Below are 20,081 nucleotides of genomic sequence, written 5' to 3' on the forward strand. Positions count from 1 at the left end.
TGCGCTGTTAGGCAAATGGCTCAACGAAGCGTGCATCGATGCATTCAGTATTTGTTTTGTAAGATTATGAATGAAAAATTATAAATGTAGTGTAAGAGTTCGGACATAGGTTGAATTAAGATTTTACATTGAAACTTCCACACAGTACTGTCAGTCTTGGTAGTTTAGATGTACTTTCTAGTATGTACATGCTAGAAAAGAACGTTTAGACGGGGGCTTCGCTCCGTCCCCATAAAAAAATATAACAAAACTTGAGAGCGTAGAAACTACCAAGGCTGACAGTACTGTGTGGAAGTTTCAATGTAAAATCTTAATTCAACCTATGTCCGAACTCTTACATTACATTTATAATTTTTCATTCATAATCTTACAAAACAAATACTGAATGCATCGATGCACGCTTCGTTGAGCCATTTGCCTAACAGCGCTTCAGTCAAATAGCATTTGCTTAGGAAAATAGCATTGAAACATAAAAATAAACGGGCGAAAGCCATGTGGCCAGCCAGATAGCACTTGCCTAGTCAAAAGCTATTTTCCTAAAATAACCATTTACCTACAACATATATATAAAACTATTAATTTCAAGAATCGACTTTACGTGTTTTTCTTTAAAAAAATAAAATAGTATATGAATAGTATCATTTTAAAGTAAAAGAGTAAAAAATTTTACGTATTTTAGAATCATTTCATAATATATTTCAACGCGTCAAATTTTATTACGTGGTATAGTGCGTATTGTTTTCGCAAGAAAGGGAGCACACTTCTTCTCTTTGCCGTCGTTGCGTGAATAAAAGATGCAAGGGATAGTAGTGCCTAAACAGGCGTAACTGTTCTACAATGTTACATTATATAATATTTTACGTATTTCGGAATTGCTTATTACATATTTTAACGCGTTAAAATTGATCATGTAGTATAATGCGTACGTACACATATTATTGTAACGAGAAAGAAAGAATGTGTTATTGTGACGCGTTCGACTTTGAGGTGACTCGGCGCGAGTCGACGACGCAAACGCCAGAGTGGGGGTACGCGCTATTACTATGCCTGCCGAAATCGGAATGTATTCATTGTGATCTCGGCAGGTGTAGTAATAGCACGTAGCCGCATACCCCCACTCCGCCGTGTGCGTCGTCGACTCGTGCGCGATCACCTCAAAGTCGAACGCGTCACAATAACACATTCTTTCTTTCTCGTTACAATAATATGTGTACGTACGCATTATACTACACGATCAATTTTAACGCGTTAAAATATGTAGTAAGCAATTCCGAAATACTTAAAATATTATATAATGTAACATTATAGAACAGTTACGCCTGTTTAGGCACTACTATCCCTTGCATCTTTTATTCACGCAACGACGGCAAAGAGAAGAAGTGTGCTCCCTTTCTTGCGAAAACAATACGCACTATACCAGGTAATAAAATTTGACGCGTTGAAATATATTATGAAATGATTCTAAAATACGTAAAATTTTTTACTCTTTTACTTTAAAATGATACTATTGATATACTATTTTATTTTTTAAAAAAAAAGCACGTAAAGTCGATTCTCGAAATTAATAGTTTTATATATATGTTGTAGATAAATGGTTATTTTAGCAAAAAATAGCTTTCGACTAGGCAAATGCTATCTGGCTGGCCATATGGCTTTCGCCCGTTTATTTTTATGTTTCAATGCTATTTTCCTAAGCAAATGCTATTTGACTGAAGCGCTGTTAGGCAAATGGCTCAACGAAGCGTGCATCGATGCATTCAGTATTTGTTTTGTAAGATTATGAATGAAAAATTATAAATGTAATGTAAGAGTTCAGACATAGGTTGAATTAAGATTTTACATTGAAACTTCCACACAGTACTGTCAGCCTTGGTAGTTTCTACGCTCTCAAGTTTTGTTATATTTTTTTATGGGGACGGAGCGAAGCCCCCGTCTAAACGTTCTTTTCTAGCATGTACATACTAGAAAGTACATCTAAACTACCAAGACTGACAGTACTGTGTGGAAGTTTCAATATAAAATCTTAATTCAACCTATGTCCGAACTCTTACACTAGATTTATAATTTTTCATTCATAATCTTACAAAACAAATACTGAATGCATCGATGCACGCTTCGTTGAGCCATTTGCCTAACAGCGCATCAGTTAAATAGCATTTGCTTAGGAAAATAGCATTGAAACATAAAAATAAACGAGCGAAAGCTATGTGGCCAGCCAGATAGCATTTGCCTAGTCAAAAGCTATTTTCCTAAAATAACCATTTGCCTACAACATATATAAAAATAGCACTCTTCTGTTTTGTATAATAAATATTAGCAAAATAATAAAAATATGAGATCTAAATTATTTTAATTAATTGTAATAACATTTTTTTATCATATATAATGTTTTACTCAGAAATATGATAAATTTTTCTTAATAAATAAATGTTATGTAGAAAAGAAAGTATTTGGATAACAAATCTAAGAACTTTTTAGTTATATTTTATTTTTTACTACAATTTAAAAATAAATAAATAGAATTTATTGATATATTTTCGATGTACAGAGATTAATAGATTACATAGACACATTAATAAATTACACATTAATAAAAATAATCATTACTAAATTTATAGTTTTATTGTTTTAAAAAAATAAAACAATGTACCACTATATAAAAACATCATATCGGCCATATTTTAAAGGAATTAATACAAAAGACATATCTTATTTTTATAAAAAAGACTGTTATTGTTATTATTATTATTTACAATTATTAATTGATTTAAATCAATTAACTTGAAATGATAAACAAGAATTATGCTAAGAAAATAATAATACTTTAATATGTTTTAAAAACAATTACAGAATAGATTTTTTAAAACAAAATAATAAATTGTAGAGAATATTCTTTGATGTTAATATTTTTAAATATAAATTAATCAATCAATGGGTATAAAAATTATTAGCGAGATGACGTAAGTAAGGATCACACAGATAAAAGACAACCAATCGATAATAGTGGCGAAATGTTTCCAAGATAGTTCTTTCATTTCCACTTTATACTTTGAAACATTCGAGTTTCCTTCAGTTACTGTATCTTCGTCTGTCATCTTGATTTCATTGTCTTTCAAGATCAGGAAACGACTAGTCCTGCTACTCAAGACAAACATTATTGTGGATGAAATCCAATTCGGCATCTCCGTGTTCATAGCTTCCAATTTACGTAACAAAGTCGTTAGGATAATGGTAAAGACAGCCAAAGCGATAGAGTCACCATAAAATATTACTGCAGGTAATAAAAATAATGTATTATATTTTTAAAAATCTTAACTATTATATACATTTTATATTTTTTTTATTTTCACATTAATTGATAATTTTTAATTTGCGAAGTATTATAAGCATTTAAATATTTTGATTTTAATTTATATATGTTCTATATTTTGTAATAAAATCAAAAATTTTTTTAATTACTGTTATTTTATTAACATATCTTAATACTTTATACTCTAAAATAATTTATTTTACAGTTAATTTGATTAAAATTAAATATTAATAAATAGTTAATGTAACTTACTCAAAGCTGTTAATTATAACAAATTATTTCTTGAGATTATATAAATTAGAATTTTTGTTCGAAACTTATAATATTCTTTGCTTATTATTTTCTTACATTTTTTACATTTATATCTTTTATGAATAGTATTACTCACATATCTTAGGTGTATTAATGCCGTTGTAATGTAATTGCCAGTGTATATGATACAAGCAAATCATGTGACAAATAAAATTTACGCTTGCTAGTCCAATTCGCTCCACCGATTTTACATCCAAGCAAAGTATCGTTAGAGTAAGAAATATCAAAACTAAAAAAAACATTAGTATTTAGCTTTATTTATTTGGTTTTCTTTGCTTTCGCTAATTATTGCTCACCAATGGCAGGTACAGCGTTAGTTATGTGTCTTGTGCTGTGATGTCGTGTCAATAAAAAGTTGTAATTAATTGTTGGAAAAATGTCATTTGGACAACATTTTTGCGTTTTTAATTCCTTCACCGTGTTTATAAATTTGAAATCCCATATTGTGTTATTCTCGTAGCCATCCATAATGATCTGTCAAAACAAATTTTAATTTTTCAATAAGAATGTTTATCAATATAATAAATATCATTAGAGTCTAATATCTCAAAATAAGATAATAATTCTTATTTATATGTAAGCATTTATACATTATATAAATTGCTGAATTAGTAGTAAGAAAAATATTATACATTACATAAATTGCTAACTAAATTAGTAGTAAGAAAAATATTTTACTCTCTTTCTCTCTCTCTCTCTCTCTCTCTCTCTCTCTCTCTCTCTCTCTCTCTCTCTCTCTCTCTCTCTCTCTAATTAATTTTAGATGGATTCATTTATTTTTACAATGCAAAATATTTGAATTTTTAATAATAATACTTATGTGCAGGAAAAATATATTAGACGTAAGGAAAATATATATATTGATGATTAATATTCTATAACTATTCATAGAGATTAAATAACTGCAAAAGTAAGTAAGGTTTCAATTAATTTGATTTTGCAAACACATACTCCGTCTCCATGTAGCTGATAATCAACTTCTTCGCCTGTATGCCTCCAAGAACCAAACGTAATGCGACATTGAAATTTTTCATAAGGATAATAAGTGTAATCGGGTTCGCATTTGGCAACAAATTTCGCAGCCGGCACGCAATGAATAGACCCTTCGCTAAAGAGTAAACATTCCGTCGTAGGTAATTCAAGTTGATTATCCGACATATCGCCGCTAAAAGAATTGAAAAATAGTAATTTATATTTCATTATTTATATTTTATAATTATATGAAAAAGTGAGAATTTAGAAGACTAGTGTACAAGAAGCAATTTATCTTAAAATGAAGAGAATGAGATGATCTTTTTTTAGTTAAAAAAAAAATCAACTTACGAGTTGTAGACACACAAATCAGGCGTCCAGATCTCCCAACTTTTTACATGAATAAAACTGATCCCGTCATAATCACTCGGTTTCCAAGTAAGTTGAGGGTCAGACCAAGTCTATTAATGAAATACTTGATTAAAGCTAGGATGAAATACGTAATAATGTTTCTATAAGAAGATACATTATAAGAATCGTACACTTACAAATGTTACCCAACTATTTAGAGACAATATGGCATTGTCTTTTTCCTATAAACAAAATAATTTAATTCTTTTTATACTTGCTACGTATCGTATATGTATATTATTTAACAGTTATATGAAGTGGAAAAAAAGAATAAAAATCAATAGTGGTAAGTCTTTATTTTATTAAAACACATATTGTATTAAGAAATAAAAAAATTAAATTTATGAAAAAATTTATAAATTTTATGTTTGAAAAATGATGCTTGACTTGTTATAATTTTTTGCTTCACATTTAATATTATTGAATTATATAATAATTATATAATAAAATTCGAGATATTTTTATGTTTGTACACTTACTAATTGTAGAAACTTTGGCATCAGCCACATAGTGACGACAGTGACATTGGTTTTATAATAATTCGGATGAATCGAACTATCATAATTGCAAAGAAGCTGTCTTTTAAGACGCAATTGTGGTGTCGTATTTTCCAAATTTTTGCATTTTCGTAGCACGTTATTCAAATCCGAATTTTTGGCGGCAATAAAAGCGACTATTAAAAATTTCAGAATTTTATATCGAATCTTAATTAAAATCTAAAAATACTTAATATGTATTAATTAATATTAATGTTAATTATCTTTCAATATTGCTTTTTATTAGAATATGTACATACATATAATTTGTAAGATAATGTAATTATAAAAAGTTAATATTATTTTTAGATTTATATGACATATCTAGGACGTTATTAAACTTAAAAAAATGCGGAATTATTTAGACACAAACAATCATTTCACGTACTGAATTGCCAGAAAATAACGAAAACTCCAAACATCTGTGGAATCTTCATCTTGATCGGTATGTATCAATGGTTCTGATTCAACTAATTCTCGTCACTATTGTACCAGAATAACTGTCAGACGATTTGTGATATTCGACGCTTTGATATATCAGACGCCCCCCAGAGATATACGTATATATATCGATTGATTTGAAAACTTTACGATACCCAACAGAGTAAAATACACTCGTAATTACGGAATAATAATTCATCAAATACAACCATTTTTCGAGAGAAGCTTTACTAATCTTGTATTATTTTTTTATAGATCTTAAATTGATCAGTTTTGCAACGAAATACTTGTGTAATATTCTGAAGTTTTTAAAATGATATATGATTGTGATATGGAATTACAAAACAAATGTGAAAACTTACAGTAATTAATGTTTCCGATAATTAAATTATAAGCAGGGAATAAAATTAGAAATCATGCAATATAAATACAACGAAGCAAGGTAGTCGATAATGTTTTAAATACATTATGTCGTCAAAAATGTCGACTTTTTATTTATTGAATAAATAATAAAATATCAAGCTAAAAAAGCTAAAGTTGCAAATTAAAATCTTAAATAACTAATAAGAATATAAAAATTGTACTCTTTATGTATGATACTTTATTAACAGCTTTACTTACCTTTAATATCGAGATATTTTTTTCTCGTATTATTATTATAATTAAAACAATATAATTTAACGAAAGACTGTGAAAATGTTACATACAAGAAATGTTTATTTCTATGTCGTGTACACGCGGTAATTTTACAAAACATTAACATATCACAGAAAGAAATTAACGAATATTCGGTGCGTTTAATTCTTATTGTTAGTGCATCGATTTTTGTGCATATCTCAAAATATTATTCCGGATAAGATTTAATGTAGCAAAGTTGTAAAAATATGATAAGATCTAATTTTTAACTGACAATATTTTAAATAATTTGTACAATATTTCGATCGGGAACACAGAGAGTTCCTTTGAAACTTCATAAGAAATATATAATCTAGAATAGCAAAGTAATAGAGGCAAGAGTAATCGAGGCAGAGTTATAAATATTGTAATGACTACACTTTAATGCGATGGACGGAAAACACACATATTTACATATTTCGTGCGAAAGAGGTAATCTACACATTTACAAAAATAGCGATTAAATCAATTACATTTGCTTTTCCGTCCTTCCGCGTTTAAAAAAAGATATTATATATAATTATGAGAGACGAATTGACACGTTACTTGTCATTTATTTTTAAAGATTTAAATTGTTGGATAATGATCTGTTATCGTCCGTGATTAATTAACAAATGGAAAGTACATGAAACATTTGCAGACATTATTACGGTAGGATATAACACATAATAAAAAATTAAAAAAATATATATTCACACACAATCGAAAGATAAATCTATGACATTTAACGTATCAAAACATCTTGTTAGATTTGCCGAAACGTGTTGTCACGCCGATATAATATTCTCAGCCATAAAATAGCAGTAACTTTTATTGCGCAACCATACGTAATAATTACAACACAGATTTCACAGGTTCGCTCTGTTATCGATATACTCGTCATCGTCGTCTGCGAACTTAATGCCGTCCTCGTTCTCCCGGATCAGATCGTAGAAGGAGTCGCGCGAGTCCACCTTTATATCGCTCTCGACCCCGTAATCCGGACTCTGAATCTCCTTCTTGGACAAACTGATGTTGAGATTATCCGTCGTCAATCTTCGAGCTGCCGCCGGAGAATTTAATCGTGGCCCCGAGAACTCAATCATCGGAATGTTGGTGCAATCCGACAATTTATTGGTCTCTTGAGGTTGCGTAAATTGCATGAAATCTCGATATTTGCATTGGCCACTTACATTCAGATTTGTCAGAAGGATATCTGACCTGGAACTGTCTTTGACATCCTGAAGATCCTTCTCATCTACATATCCTTGTGTCTTCAAACTCGATTTATTGGACAACTTACTGGATGTGTTCTCGTTCTTGAAATAACGATTCCTTTTGTCCTCTTGAGAAACATCCTTCATCTTTTGATTTATATATGATTTCGAAGTAGCGTGTTGAAGTACTGCATCTTCGGCATGCCTCTTCGAAGTCTGCTTTGATTTCTCTGCTTTATCTTCCGACTTTGCCACGGTGTCGGTGATATTTACATAATTATCTTGCGGACTATTTCTTGATGAAGCATCTTGCTCCTGGGAGAAATCGAATTTAGTGGCTTGAAGGCGATTGGGAATGATGCATTGCGTCCTGTCGGTCACGAGCTGACCGCACAAGGATTCTTCGCTCACTCGGGTCCTGGAGTCCTCCAGGATTCGATGGATCGGTAGCAGACGTTCGTTCAACCTGGCGGTTCTGCTTTCGCTGCTGATACTATCCTCAGACAGAGCGCTACCGCTTGACGAGTCGTTCTTCGATGACGAGGAAGAGGACGTCGAGTCTTGACGCTTCTGCTCAAAGCTCAGTCTGGTCTCCTCGATACTAGACGCAAGCTTTTGTCGCATTCGCCGATACTCGGCCGGAGTTAGAGTCGCACCCTCGGTGGCCTCCTCCGGCAGTCGAAACAATGCCGGACTCCCCGTCGTGCCTTGAAAACAATCCGGTAGATCCGCAGACGGATCTTCAGAATCCTCAGAGATCGACAACGGGGGTATCCATAGGAGAAAAGCTGGATCCATACCTAAATACGAGCCCGGCGCGGCGCCGGCGTTCGCCACGTTGTAATCATAATAGTCCAGTTCCATATCCGTCTCCGGATTAGTCAGGCTGAACTCCGAGCCTGGTCCTTGAAGCAGTCGCTCACGATTTCGACGATCCTTTGTCTCTTTACCGCTGCGTAACGTAGAAACGCCCGACAGTGGACTGCTCGTCGACGAATCCTGATGACAATTTTATGGACGTTTCAGAAGACGGCACATAATTCTTTAATTTCTTTCTAAATTTCTTCGAAATTATATCATCCAGTTTATACATTTACATAATTATCTTAAATTTTTCATCTTGTCCAAATAACTGTCTCGTTCTTGTTCAACATTTACTTTCAAATATTTTATTATTACAATAAAATATTGCTAATTAAAATTATATAACAAATATATCGGTTTTTATCTTATTTTTAATCATGTGTTAATTTCTGCTTTGTATCGTTTCAGATAAAATACACATATAATTGGATTAAATTTTCTTTACCTTGGATTGCAAAGTATTGGGCGTATAACGATGAAGTCTTGCAATGTGAGGACTGTCGGTGATCGTTGTTGTGCTTTGACATCTCATATCGTCCGACATCGGCTTGTCTGCCGGGCTGTTAGATCCCAAAGTGCGTAATCTGTAATGTGTAAGTAACATACAACTATTAATTACCCATACAACTATCAGAGATATTCCAAAATACATATAAGAAATATATTATTTGAAATCTTGATCTCTAAAAAAATTTATTTATATTTATTCTTTAATATTATTTTACATAATAATTGTTATTGCATAAATTGTCGCTCAAAGTTTGTCAATTTATTAAATACTTTACAATTTATATTAACTATGTGCTTTATATGTACATATATATATATATATATATATATTATATGCATAGAATAGATATAACGTAGAATATATAAAACGTGATACATTAAATTATAATTACTTGACTGGTTGGGCAAATTTTACTTCCGGCTGACCAACTGCCATAATGGCTGATACTGTATGCAATGTTTCATTAACATGCAGTTTATTCGGTATTATGCTTCTTTCCATAGAACTTTCTTCGTTATCTTTAAATTTCAAAGTAGTAGAGCTCAAGCTGGTTTCATCCTCGTATCTACACAAAAAACGTACATACGAACGCAATGATACAAGTCGTGATAAAATATTCAACTAGCCAATTATTTCTCAGGATAAATGAAGCAAAATGTCTTGTAATATTTATGCAATGTCAAAATATTAAATAAATTTATTTAAACAAATTTGTTTAAAAGTAATTTTTAAATAAAATTATAAATTATAAATATCAAAAATATTAAAAAGCATGTCTCTCAAAATATTAAAAATGTTAATGCATTAATTGCAATATATTAATTACACAAAATTATTACTTACTCTGCCAAAGTTTCTGAACTATCGTAGCCATCCTCTATCGCACAAGGAGCCAGCTTACGTTTTGAAAGTCTTGGTGTACATTTTCTTGGCAATCCCACTAGAGATGCAACTTCCGATATTAATGTCGTAGAAGACATTGATTTTGCTCGTCCCATCGTATCGCTACATTCTGTAATTTGCATATTTTTAATAATTCTAAATATTTATGCTTATAATATATTTATTGCAATTGTAATTAATTCAATTTAATTTTCATACGTATTGTGTTTGTCTTCAATCTTTAAATTTTTAATATTCAGTAATTTGGATCGTGTCAACTATTTATTTTATTATTATAAAAGATATTCACCGGAATGCTCGCTCAGAGTATCCAAATCTTCCGCGATATGATATTTTCTATATTTCAGTGCAAATTGCAATGCTAGAAAAATAGATATAAAGAATATGAGTATCAAAAGAGATGCTGTCGCCAAATGCGCAGGTCCCCAGAAGAGCCATCGCTCAACACTGGGGGTGGAACTTGTTTCCGAGAGCAATGTCTTGTTTTCATATAGTTTTTCTGAAAATAAATTAGTATATCAAATAATTACAATCACAATTTTACAATAATGTTACAAATTAAAGAATATAATGATGTTAATGTAATTAATATTATTCTATAAATTTATTTAATGTCATAAAATTTATTGTTGAAAAAAAATACTATTAAAATTTTGCTTTGTTTAATATAATTTATATTAATTCATAAAACTTACGAAACATGCTTGCATGTCCTAGAAAACCACCTACGCAGGAATCCCCTGAAGCGGTTGACTCGTCGCTGAAAAATTCCAACAGCAAGTTTTGACCCGAAGAAAATATCGTCCCTGTTGCAGGCGCGCTCTTGTCAAACGCGATATCTGTCAAAAGTTCCGCGCTCCTCGAATCACCGTCGCGGGCACGGAAATATTGCCCTGGACAGGGAAACTGCGTTTGATCCAATTGCAGTCGAATCACGTAATTCGACTTTGCCTACGTAAATTGAAATTGATCGATAAATATCTCATTTAAAAGAAAAAAAAAATGATTCCGTTCCGAATGTAGAGAAAAAAATGTACCTGCAACAGCCAGAAGGATCGACCGGGACAGGCTTGTGTATTCGCCGCTAGGATCTTGCTCAAAATTTGATCATGGAAATTTATAATACAACCGCATCGACACTGAAGACCGATTTGCGCCGTAACTTCCGGTCTCGTAGCCGCTAATGTCGTTCCGTGTCGACACTCCCATCCCTCGGTGTTCCACACCTCCTGAAAATCGATTCTACCGGTGCCCCCACACGATTCCGTCTCGACTGCTTTTCCCTGTTTCAGAACAAGTGTGTTATTAGCTTGCTTGTGATTGCCGTTCGTCAATTTCATCGTAAAATCTACCTGACAAAATTTTGCTCCGTATTTCGGGGGTGGTGTATCGCAGAATCGATATCGATTGCGTGTTCCGCCCACGCAGGAGCTACTACAAGGACTCCACGCGCTCCAAGGACCCCAACCGGCCGCGTCATTTTCTGCGTTAATAATTAATATGAGAAAAAAAGAAGAAGATACATATAGGGAGTGTCTCAGAGATCGTGGCTTCTCGACACAAAATTTGCTTAAAAGATCTGATGTGAGAGAGTGAAACATGTTTGTAAGAGAAATTTAATTATTTTAGATTATTTAATTTGATCCATTCAGTTATTCATGAATCAGAAATTATTTGATGTTTAATATTTATAACTATAGGAAAATTAATTAAACATAATAATACAATATACTAATGAAATTGACTTGTGTTTCAGATTTATTCCATCGGAAATCGCCTATTTATCCTATCGCCTTTCCTGACCTAGATCAAACGACGAACGATTGCAAAGCTCGTTAAGAGAATCAAATTTACATGTCTCGCAACTAAGCGATAAATCTGTCAAGAATAGAGGCTTTTAAACGGGCGCATTTGCATGTCGCTTACCTAGAAGCGGGAAGGTGGGTATGCACGCGAGCTTTACTTCCGCCATCGCGCCGGTGATCGCCTGGCTCACGTAAACGAAACAGTACTCAATGAACTTCTCGGTGAAGATATCGCAATCGAAGTTCAACGAGTGCTTACCCGGCGCCGCCTTCAATTCCGCGATGTAATGCAACGCGGACGGCGGCGCCAGGGAGCTCACGTCCGCCCGGAGGCGGCCGTAGACACGTACACGATCGCCCTGAAGACGACACGCTGGATACTGGAAGAGGACCGATATGCCCGCCGTTCCTTCGCAGGGATAGATCGATCTTGCGTGAACGTTGAAGCTGAACTCGTCGGACCATTCCACCTGCGCGCAAAAGAGGCGAGCATGCGATTTCATAGGTGTTTCTTCTAATTAATTTATTTACAGTGCAACAAGCACGCATAGGATACATTAATAGTTCACTATCTTGTAATAATTATATTTTTTAATTAGCGCCGTCCGATGATAATTCTATTTTAATTACTTAGAGTGAAGAGCGCAATTACCTTGATATACGCGCTGGTTGTCGGCGCGGAAGGATTAACGTCCGAGGCCTTTAATCTAAGGGCGTAATTTCCAGCCAGTCCGAAAAAATCGCATTTTAGTTCGATGACCTTTGGCGAGATAAAGCCGTTTATCTCCTCGTAATAGAGTACCTAGAAAAATTAATAAAAAACATGAGAGAGAGAGAGAGAGAGAGAGAGAGAGAGAGAGAGTAAATTACGAGAAATTTTATTATTTGACAAACGCAAGAGTCTTTTCGCATATATGATTTACATATAGGGTTTATTACTTTTACATATAGTACTTACTTGCATGCGACTGTTATTTTGTGGATCGCAGGCGGCGGCGGTGGTACCGCAATATATGAGCTGCAAACTATAAGCCGCTACGGGAATGCCATTGGCAGGCACACATGAAATTCCATTGTACTTTATGGTCGCTATTACTGGTTGACTAGGATATGTACCGAAGTGTTGGGATTCCAGGAGCAGAGAAGGGATTGGCCACTTTACATCTAAGGCACTGCTCATCTAAATTTCAATTCAATTAGATAAGTCTCCGGACATCATGACGTACATATAACGTCTATTAACAATTGTCTTCGAGAAGAAAATGTATTAAGAGCAGAAGTAGTAAGTTCAATTATATATTAATTGTCATCATCCACATACACAAGCGATTATATATACGTACTTTAATATGTATGTGTTTAGATATTATTTTTAATTATTTTAACAAATTGTAATAAGCTCTTTGATATTTAGCTAATGTTCCTCACCTCAATTTCGGGCAGCCCAGCAATGGCAGTGTTGTGTCTGGCAGCCACGGTTGAGAACTTGTACTGAAGTCGTAATGTATAAATTCCGCCGCGTGAGAAGACACCACAAGGTATTATCACAGAAATATTTTCACCCTTATGCGGTAAAGTATCGAGAGGAAAATCACCAATCAATTCCGATGTAAGGCCATCGACATATAGTACTCTGGAAACAATACGCGAACAAAACGTATAGCATGTGTAAATGTAATCTTTAATGTTATGGTAATTAATTAATTCTTTTAATATTTGTGTTTAAGATTTTTTTTTTTTTTTTTTTTTTTTTTTTTTTTTATGTAGACAAAAACTGTAATCATTATTTTGTTATTTTATGCCTTGGAGAAAATGTTAGGAAATATCTGTAAAAATTATCCCACACGAGACTCTCTGCAAACGTATAATTGCAGCTGTGAAAAGTTTATTTTATCATCGTGCTTTTCCTATTTTAATACGCGTTGTCGCACTTATTTAAGTGTATGTAAATTACAGAATATTTCAGGACGTCGTGCGTGTTCGTTAAATTGTTTTATGACTTTCTTTTATATACCTAAGCACAAGCGGTTCGTGACTTCCATTAACTTCGTTCTTCTCCGGATCGATTTTATCTTTCTCATCTTTCTTCATGCCATTTGTGCTGTTGGTGACCACGGTATTGGTAGATATCGTGGACGAGTCTGTTTCCGTTGAATCTAAGATGAAAACTGTTACATCACCGGACAAGGCTGTGTGAGACGGAGGAGGGATAACTTTTAACAATATCGGCTCCCTCGCGTCTACTATCGATCTTGTGATACCTGAAACCGGTAAACATGAGTCTAGAGACGCGAATGTTTTCTTCATTAGTAACAATCTTGTTAGTCAATAATTAGTTAATTTAATTTAAAAAAATGTAGGCGCAGTGCGTTATTGAAAATGGATTCAACTTAATAACCATTTACAAATATTGATCTTTTAATATTTAATATTTTGCAAATTTAATATTTCATACATTATTATTTTTACAATCCTTATGTCAAACATTTTTACGATTTTTTTCTGATATTGCATTTCTTATACATCCGCAAATATCAAAATCTAAATTAATTTAGATTATTTATTACCGCATTTCAGGAGAAGGATGATTAATAATCCCAGTGATGTCCATTCGGATGTCCAATTCATGTCCGGCTCTTCATTGATGACTGCCAGGGCTTAACCGAGATATTTCGGTGCCCCGGACAAGATAATAATTCTGCGTCCCTATTCTGTTAACAGTAATGAAAAAAAATTGTTAACAAATATTCAAAGTATACAGATAATTATTATAGCTCAATTAAATAAGTTAACGTATATAATTCTTATATAAAATGATTTGAAATAAAGTAGAACATATACTAGATTATGTTAAGAAAACAAGCCAACGTAACCAGATTACGTCAACCAGAATAATGGATGTTCCTATAAAACCTGAAATATTTTTAACTCCGACGATAACTATCGAGCACACATGCGATTGAAGCATTACGTGTTCTTAAAAAAATATTACATTCTGGCCAGACTTTAACATTTCTTTAACAACATTAAAAAAACATTTTGTATAATTTTCAATTTTATTTTCAAAACGCTTTAGTATCTCTTCCTCCCGCGTATTTGTTATATATTTTTAAGTAAATAAATTAAAGGTAAAAAAGATTTTCAAATTTTCTTAAATACTAGAGATAAAAATTTAATAAATAATTAAATTAAAAAGTTAGAAATATATAATTTTATAAAAATTCTATTAATTCTAATCGCGTTAATGTAAACATCTTATGTTTGCAAACAATATATATTAATGCAAGATTTGTATATCGTTACTCTTTGATACAAACGCAGTGTCTCTCTTAGATGCAAATAAGCTAGTGCTGGTAGCAGGACAATTTCCCTTTGGGCCAACGATCAAAGTCACCAGGCAATCTACGTGCGTGCGTTTTTTCACCCCCGCGCTTCGCTTCTGAAAATCTGCAGCCCTGTATAATTGCACGTGTTGCACCCTTAGGGCGACCCCGCAGTCGCTTCTCGGAGGGAAATCGAAATCGGGCATCGTCCTTTCGCGTTCGTATCGATCGGCCACGTCCCTATACTGTGCACTGTTTCAGAAAACGCACGTACGCATACATGTCGCTGCATTAAAGGACACGATTTTTCAATGTTTGCAATGTTTTCAAAGTTAATGAATAATATAAATAACATTTAGAAATTTGATGAATAATATATTTAACATAGAATTTTGCACTTTTGTATTTCATGTAAAATTTGCTAACTATGAGAAAATACAGATCAGAATATTTTATATCGACATTATTTATAGAAATCTATGTTTATCTTTTATAAATTTATTTTAAGAACGTTCTTTCCTCTCAGCAAATGATAATTACTTAAAACTTTTCATTTATTTTAAACTATATTTTAAACTCCATATATGTGCGATGTTTGTCTAATTTATTTTTCGATGTCTATGTCCAAAAAATATTTGCCTATATCTGTGAAAGACCTGACTGGTCTCTGCGGGATGTCTCGAACCCCCTAAGGATTCTTTTCACCGTAACGTAAAAATGGATGGATGGCGGACCCTTCCATAAATGTGTGCTTGTTAAAACCGGGATTTCTCGCTATCTGCGTTTCTCTGTTAATTTATGAGAAACCATGATCTGTGCATGAATCTCTTGCTACTTAAAATATGATGATTGAAGAACTAGAGAGAAATGTTTACATATTATATATTACTAAAAAGATCCATATTATAAATTTTTTCCAAGATAATATATTGTAAAGATTTATTTATTTTGCATTATTTGCAAAATTAAAATAATAGCATTCATTAAAATAAGGAAATTACATTGAATTAAAAACTACGAAACATTATATTTTATTACTTTATATATTATTTCTATTATAATTCGATTTTCTTTTTTTGTCAAGAAAAAATAAAATTACATTGTATTATTATCTATTTTATTATTTAATTAATTAATGAAAGGAAAATTATTATATAAAATAAATAGTTTTTTTATTTAATGTTTATGTTAAGAATTTGCAATAACTAATATTAAGATGATAAATGATATTAATATAGATCAATCCACGTGTCGGAATGGTGTAGGAAGAGATATTTGGCTCGATTATACAATTGGAATAATGAGTTCGATGCCGCGTGGAAAAAGGAATACCGACTGCACGCAGACAGACATGCACTTACTGTTGCAGACATGCGTAGTAGTGTGATTAACATTGATATATTAAGATAAATATCGCCCCTCTATCGAGAAGGCGCCATGGGGGTAACATCGAGTTTAAAAGTGACAGTCGCAAAACATGCATAAAATATATCTATAATTTGTAGCGAAAATAAACTGTATTCATTTTTTATCAATATTTATGTATAAATTATTTTTATTATTTATATCAAATATTGAGTAAAAATATTCTTTTTCAAATTTTAAACTCAACAAGAAAATGTATTTAGGAAATAATTGACAGTGTTGTTTACATTAATATATTTATATTACTCTGTGTTTAACTAAAATCTCTCTTTCTTGATTGTTAAACTTTAATTAAAAATTATATATTTTTTAATACAAAAAGAAGATTTGAATGATATATTAACTTAAAATTAATTCTATGCAATTAATTAATCCTAAGTCTGTACTTTTTTAAAAATATTTTTTACTTAAGAAATCTCATTCATCATCTGTGTTTCAATTATTTATTTTTTAATAAATCTTATGATACTTCGATTAATCTCCAATCATTATCAAACATTTTAATACGTTTCTTAATAACAATATAAAAAAGTCTAAAGTGAAAGGTACTTCTAAATTCTATTTTCAGCATAATAATCGATAAACAATTACTTTATTTTTAAATAAAACATTTTAAAATATTTTTTTTAGTGCATATTTATGTTTTTTGAATGTGTCAACATACTTTGCTCAGGTAGCAGGCTTATCCGGATGCATTTCTCATCTTCTCCAACGCAGTTTGGTCGCATGGGGTCAAAGCACAGTAGATGAGCTCGATCGCCGGCTCCAACCTGATCGATCGATCTTGCCTCTCATCGATCGCGCGCAACGATGCGTCGACAAATACGTCTTGCTGTCTTGCCGTCGACCGAAGGACGGACCGAGGGTGCGCGACTACTTCGGCGGCGGCGACCTTCTGGAATCGATATCGAAAGCCCGGCCGACACACGCGAAATTACCGGTTCGCCTATCCACGCCGTACAAACACCCTCGCGCGCATCCCTCGCGCGTATCCCTCGCGCGTTCCGAGGGTCAACCCTCCACGGACACGAAATTATCCTCCCGCCAAGAGGGAGAACGCCAACAGTGTTTACGAGAGGCTAAGAAACTGATACTGCTTGTACTTCTTTCTTTTGATAAATAAAGAATATATAATGAGTTTCAATTTGTTAAATAATTATTTTGTTGCAGATTTGGACTCTGAATCTTTCTTGAGGAATAAAGCATCCATAGCTGCGATGTTTGAACTCAACACAAAGAGAAATAAATAATCTTCGCCATATTCTTCGATCGTTCCCTTGAGAGAATCGCTGTCAACACTATAACGCTGATGACACCGTGGAAATTATACTACTCGAAATCGAGATCTAAGAGTTCCGAGTGTATAACTTATTTTTCACAAATCAAATTATTTAAATATTACCATCACTCTCTCATCGTGTTAGATTATTTCGAAAACTTAAGAAAATCTATTGAGAGAAAGAGAGATTCTCGCTCGCTGACCGAGGGATCCCGCGGAAACGCGAAACGGGGAACAACTGCGCCGGGGCGACGCGCACATCGCGACTAAAGCCGGGGTCGCCACCCCTCTCTTTCTTTATCGCAGAGACGGGGTCGAATTGCCACCCCCACTGCCGCCCGCACCTCCCCGTTTGTCGTTCGGGGTGCGCCTAGAGGGTGAGCATTATGACAGAAGGTTGGCTTCTATGAATGAATGCCTCATCTATACACGACGCGCCACGCCGCGCCGTTGCGTGTTTTCGGAACCGGAAAGGCAAGACTGATTCCGCCGGGGATGACGATTCGGTCTTGCCTCTATAAGGAACGATAAAGAGGTGATTGCCAAGGCGCCAGAGTCAGGGGTGACTTTGAACAATATTGGCGCTCCGTAGAAAGCGAAGGGATGATGTCGGTAACGTCGGACGAGAACGACTTAATATTTACGTTTGAGAGTAGAAGAAAGGAAATTATTTATATGCTGGATACATATGATTGTTTATAGTTCTTTTATTTTTTATTAATAATATTATAAAGTGTCCTTTAAATCTAAATTATTAATGTAATATATAAATATGTATATATTACGTGATATTTTATATTATTTTTACTGAAATTACTCTCTGTTGGCAATATTAAATTATTAAATTATATAATATAGATCAATATGTATATATCTCAATTTCATTCATTTATATATTATAATTAATAAATATGTGTAATCAATAAATATCGCACAAACTGCAAAGAACTATTACATTTCTACAAACTTATATATTGTAAAAATATTAACTTACTTTTATCATTTTTTTGTAGATAAAAACATAGCGCAAATTGGAAGAGGAAATTACACAACACGCAAGGAAAGATTTCGTGTTCAAAATGCTGTGTTTTTTTATTCCTCACTAAATTGTCAAATAACGAGACGCGATAATTATCACGAATAATGTGTTCTCAAACGAACGAGGGTTTAAGTACTTAACTTCCCGGGGTGCAAGCACTTACTTCCGCGCAACCCTTCGTGGTGCAAGACGAAAGAGAATAGAGGGTTGCTACAGAGGGAGGCATACCCAGCCAATTAACGAGCAGAGTACTCATTTGAAGCTTCTTTTTTTTTCTTCCATGTCAAATTTTTCCTATTTATTGTCTATCTGTTTGACAGATAACGAAGGGTGGCATTCTTTTTGTCTCGCCACTTCTTCTTATGCCACGACGACACGATAGTGTGTACAGCTTGAATAATCGATACTTCCAGCATTTCCCCGCCGTTGCACACGCAGACTGTTATCGGCGTCTGCGAAACCTAATTGCGCGGTGTTCCGAGAACAAAGGAATTTATGGTTCTTTATGACGTACGATATAACTACAACAATAGGGTGAATGTCCCTTGTCAATGCAAACCCTTGTTTTAGGTTGTCCGAACAAGTTGCGTGATGAAAAGAAAATATTAGTTGATGAAAGAAAAAACTCAAAGTTTATATAAAAATATATCTAAATAAAAAATTATCAATTAAATATGGCACAAATTATGCACGTATGAAAAAGAATTAGTAAACTATTGAATAAGGATTGTAAATTTATGCAAAACGGAAATACATTTTTTATATGATTATTAATAGCAGATAAAAAGTATGATCACATAAAAACATGTGTAACATTTGAAGCAGTTTTATTAAATTCAAACAGCAATGTTAACAATTATACACAACAGTGAAATAAACAAGAATAAACAGATAAGAACTATAAACATATTAGATAATGCAATATTACAAATGCATACAATTTATACTTTCTTTTTTACAATTTTATCGAATTGTAACATTACATTTGCTTTAAGATATTACATATAACAATTACACATATATTATATATATATATATATATATATATATATATATATATATATACGATCAAGGAAATT

General features: G+C 32.9%; 2 protein-coding genes, 2 long non-coding RNA genes and 1 pseudogene across 10 annotated transcripts; 3 read left to right on the forward strand and 2 right to left on the reverse strand.

Annotated features, from left to right (window-relative positions):
- Window positions 1-1,083: 1,083 nt before the first annotated feature.
- On the forward strand, window positions 1,084-13,454 carry LOC140674493 (uncharacterized). Of its 4 annotated transcripts, none has more exons than XR_012048232.1 (6): window positions 1,084-1,210; window positions 1,309-1,420; window positions 3,118-3,277; window positions 5,851-5,986; window positions 9,126-9,310; window positions 10,849-10,930. It is a non-coding gene; the product is annotated as an uncharacterized lncRNA (long non-coding RNA). The 4 variants fall into 4 exon arrangements; XR_012048234.1 differs by lacking the exon at window positions 10,849-10,930 and adding an exon at window positions 9,732-9,855; XR_012048231.1 differs by lacking the exons at window positions 5,851-5,986; window positions 9,126-9,310; window positions 10,849-10,930 and adding exons at window positions 12,926-13,218; window positions 13,351-13,454.
- Window positions 2,677-6,186, reverse strand: LOC140674492 (neuronal acetylcholine receptor subunit alpha-3-like). Its single transcript, XM_072908064.1, has 8 exons — window positions 5,930-6,186; window positions 5,485-5,678; window positions 5,143-5,187; window positions 4,946-5,055; window positions 4,574-4,787; window positions 3,919-4,096; window positions 3,699-3,851; window positions 2,677-3,271 (listed from the first exon to the last, which is right to left on the reverse strand). Exons 1-8 carry the CDS (start codon window positions 5,976-5,978, stop codon window positions 2,925-2,927), a joined length of 1,290 nt encoding a protein of 429 aa, XP_072764165.1. The 5' UTR covers window positions 5,979-6,186; the 3' UTR covers window positions 2,677-2,924.
- On the reverse strand, window positions 6,678-18,563 carry Gogo (thrombospondin-1 like protein golden goal). 3 transcript variants are annotated; one of them, XM_072908062.1, is made up of 15 exons: window positions 17,349-18,563; window positions 14,504-14,647; window positions 13,951-14,197; window positions 13,365-13,569; window positions 12,895-13,116; window positions 12,589-12,738; window positions 12,058-12,406; window positions 11,484-11,614; window positions 11,169-11,414; window positions 10,827-11,082; window positions 10,421-10,630; window positions 10,072-10,240; window positions 9,620-9,793; window positions 9,163-9,301; window positions 6,678-8,852 (listed from the first exon to the last, which is right to left on the reverse strand). In XM_072908062.1, the coding sequence occupies exons 2-15, from the start codon at window positions 14,562-14,564 to the stop codon at window positions 7,506-7,508; spliced, it is 3,906 nt and encodes a 1,301-aa protein (XP_072764163.1). In that variant the 5' UTR covers window positions 14,565-14,647; window positions 17,349-18,563; the 3' UTR covers window positions 6,678-7,505. The 3 variants fall into 3 exon arrangements, with proteins under 3 accessions (XP_072764163.1, XP_072764164.1, XP_072764160.1); XM_072908063.1 differs by having other exon boundaries at window positions 6,678-8,560; window positions 8,654-8,852; window positions 11,169-11,614; XM_072908059.1 differs by having other exon boundaries at window positions 11,169-11,614.
- LOC140674494 (uncharacterized) lies at window positions 11,646-12,693 on the forward strand. Of its 2 annotated transcripts, none has more exons than XR_012048236.1 (3): window positions 11,646-11,736; window positions 11,888-12,441; window positions 12,571-12,693. It is a non-coding gene; the product is annotated as an uncharacterized lncRNA (long non-coding RNA). The 2 variants fall into 2 exon arrangements; XR_012048235.1 differs by having other exon boundaries at window positions 11,888-12,421; window positions 12,571-12,660.
- On the forward strand, window positions 18,302-19,609 carry LOC140674729 (uncharacterized; annotated as a pseudogene).
- Window positions 19,610-20,081: the final 472 nt, after the last annotated feature.

The sequence above is a fragment of the Anoplolepis gracilipes genome, chromosome 16, assembly GCF_047496725.1.
Source record: "Anoplolepis gracilipes chromosome 16, ASM4749672v1, whole genome shotgun sequence".
Taxonomy (NCBI): domain Eukaryota; kingdom Metazoa; phylum Arthropoda; class Insecta; order Hymenoptera; family Formicidae; genus Anoplolepis; species Anoplolepis gracilipes.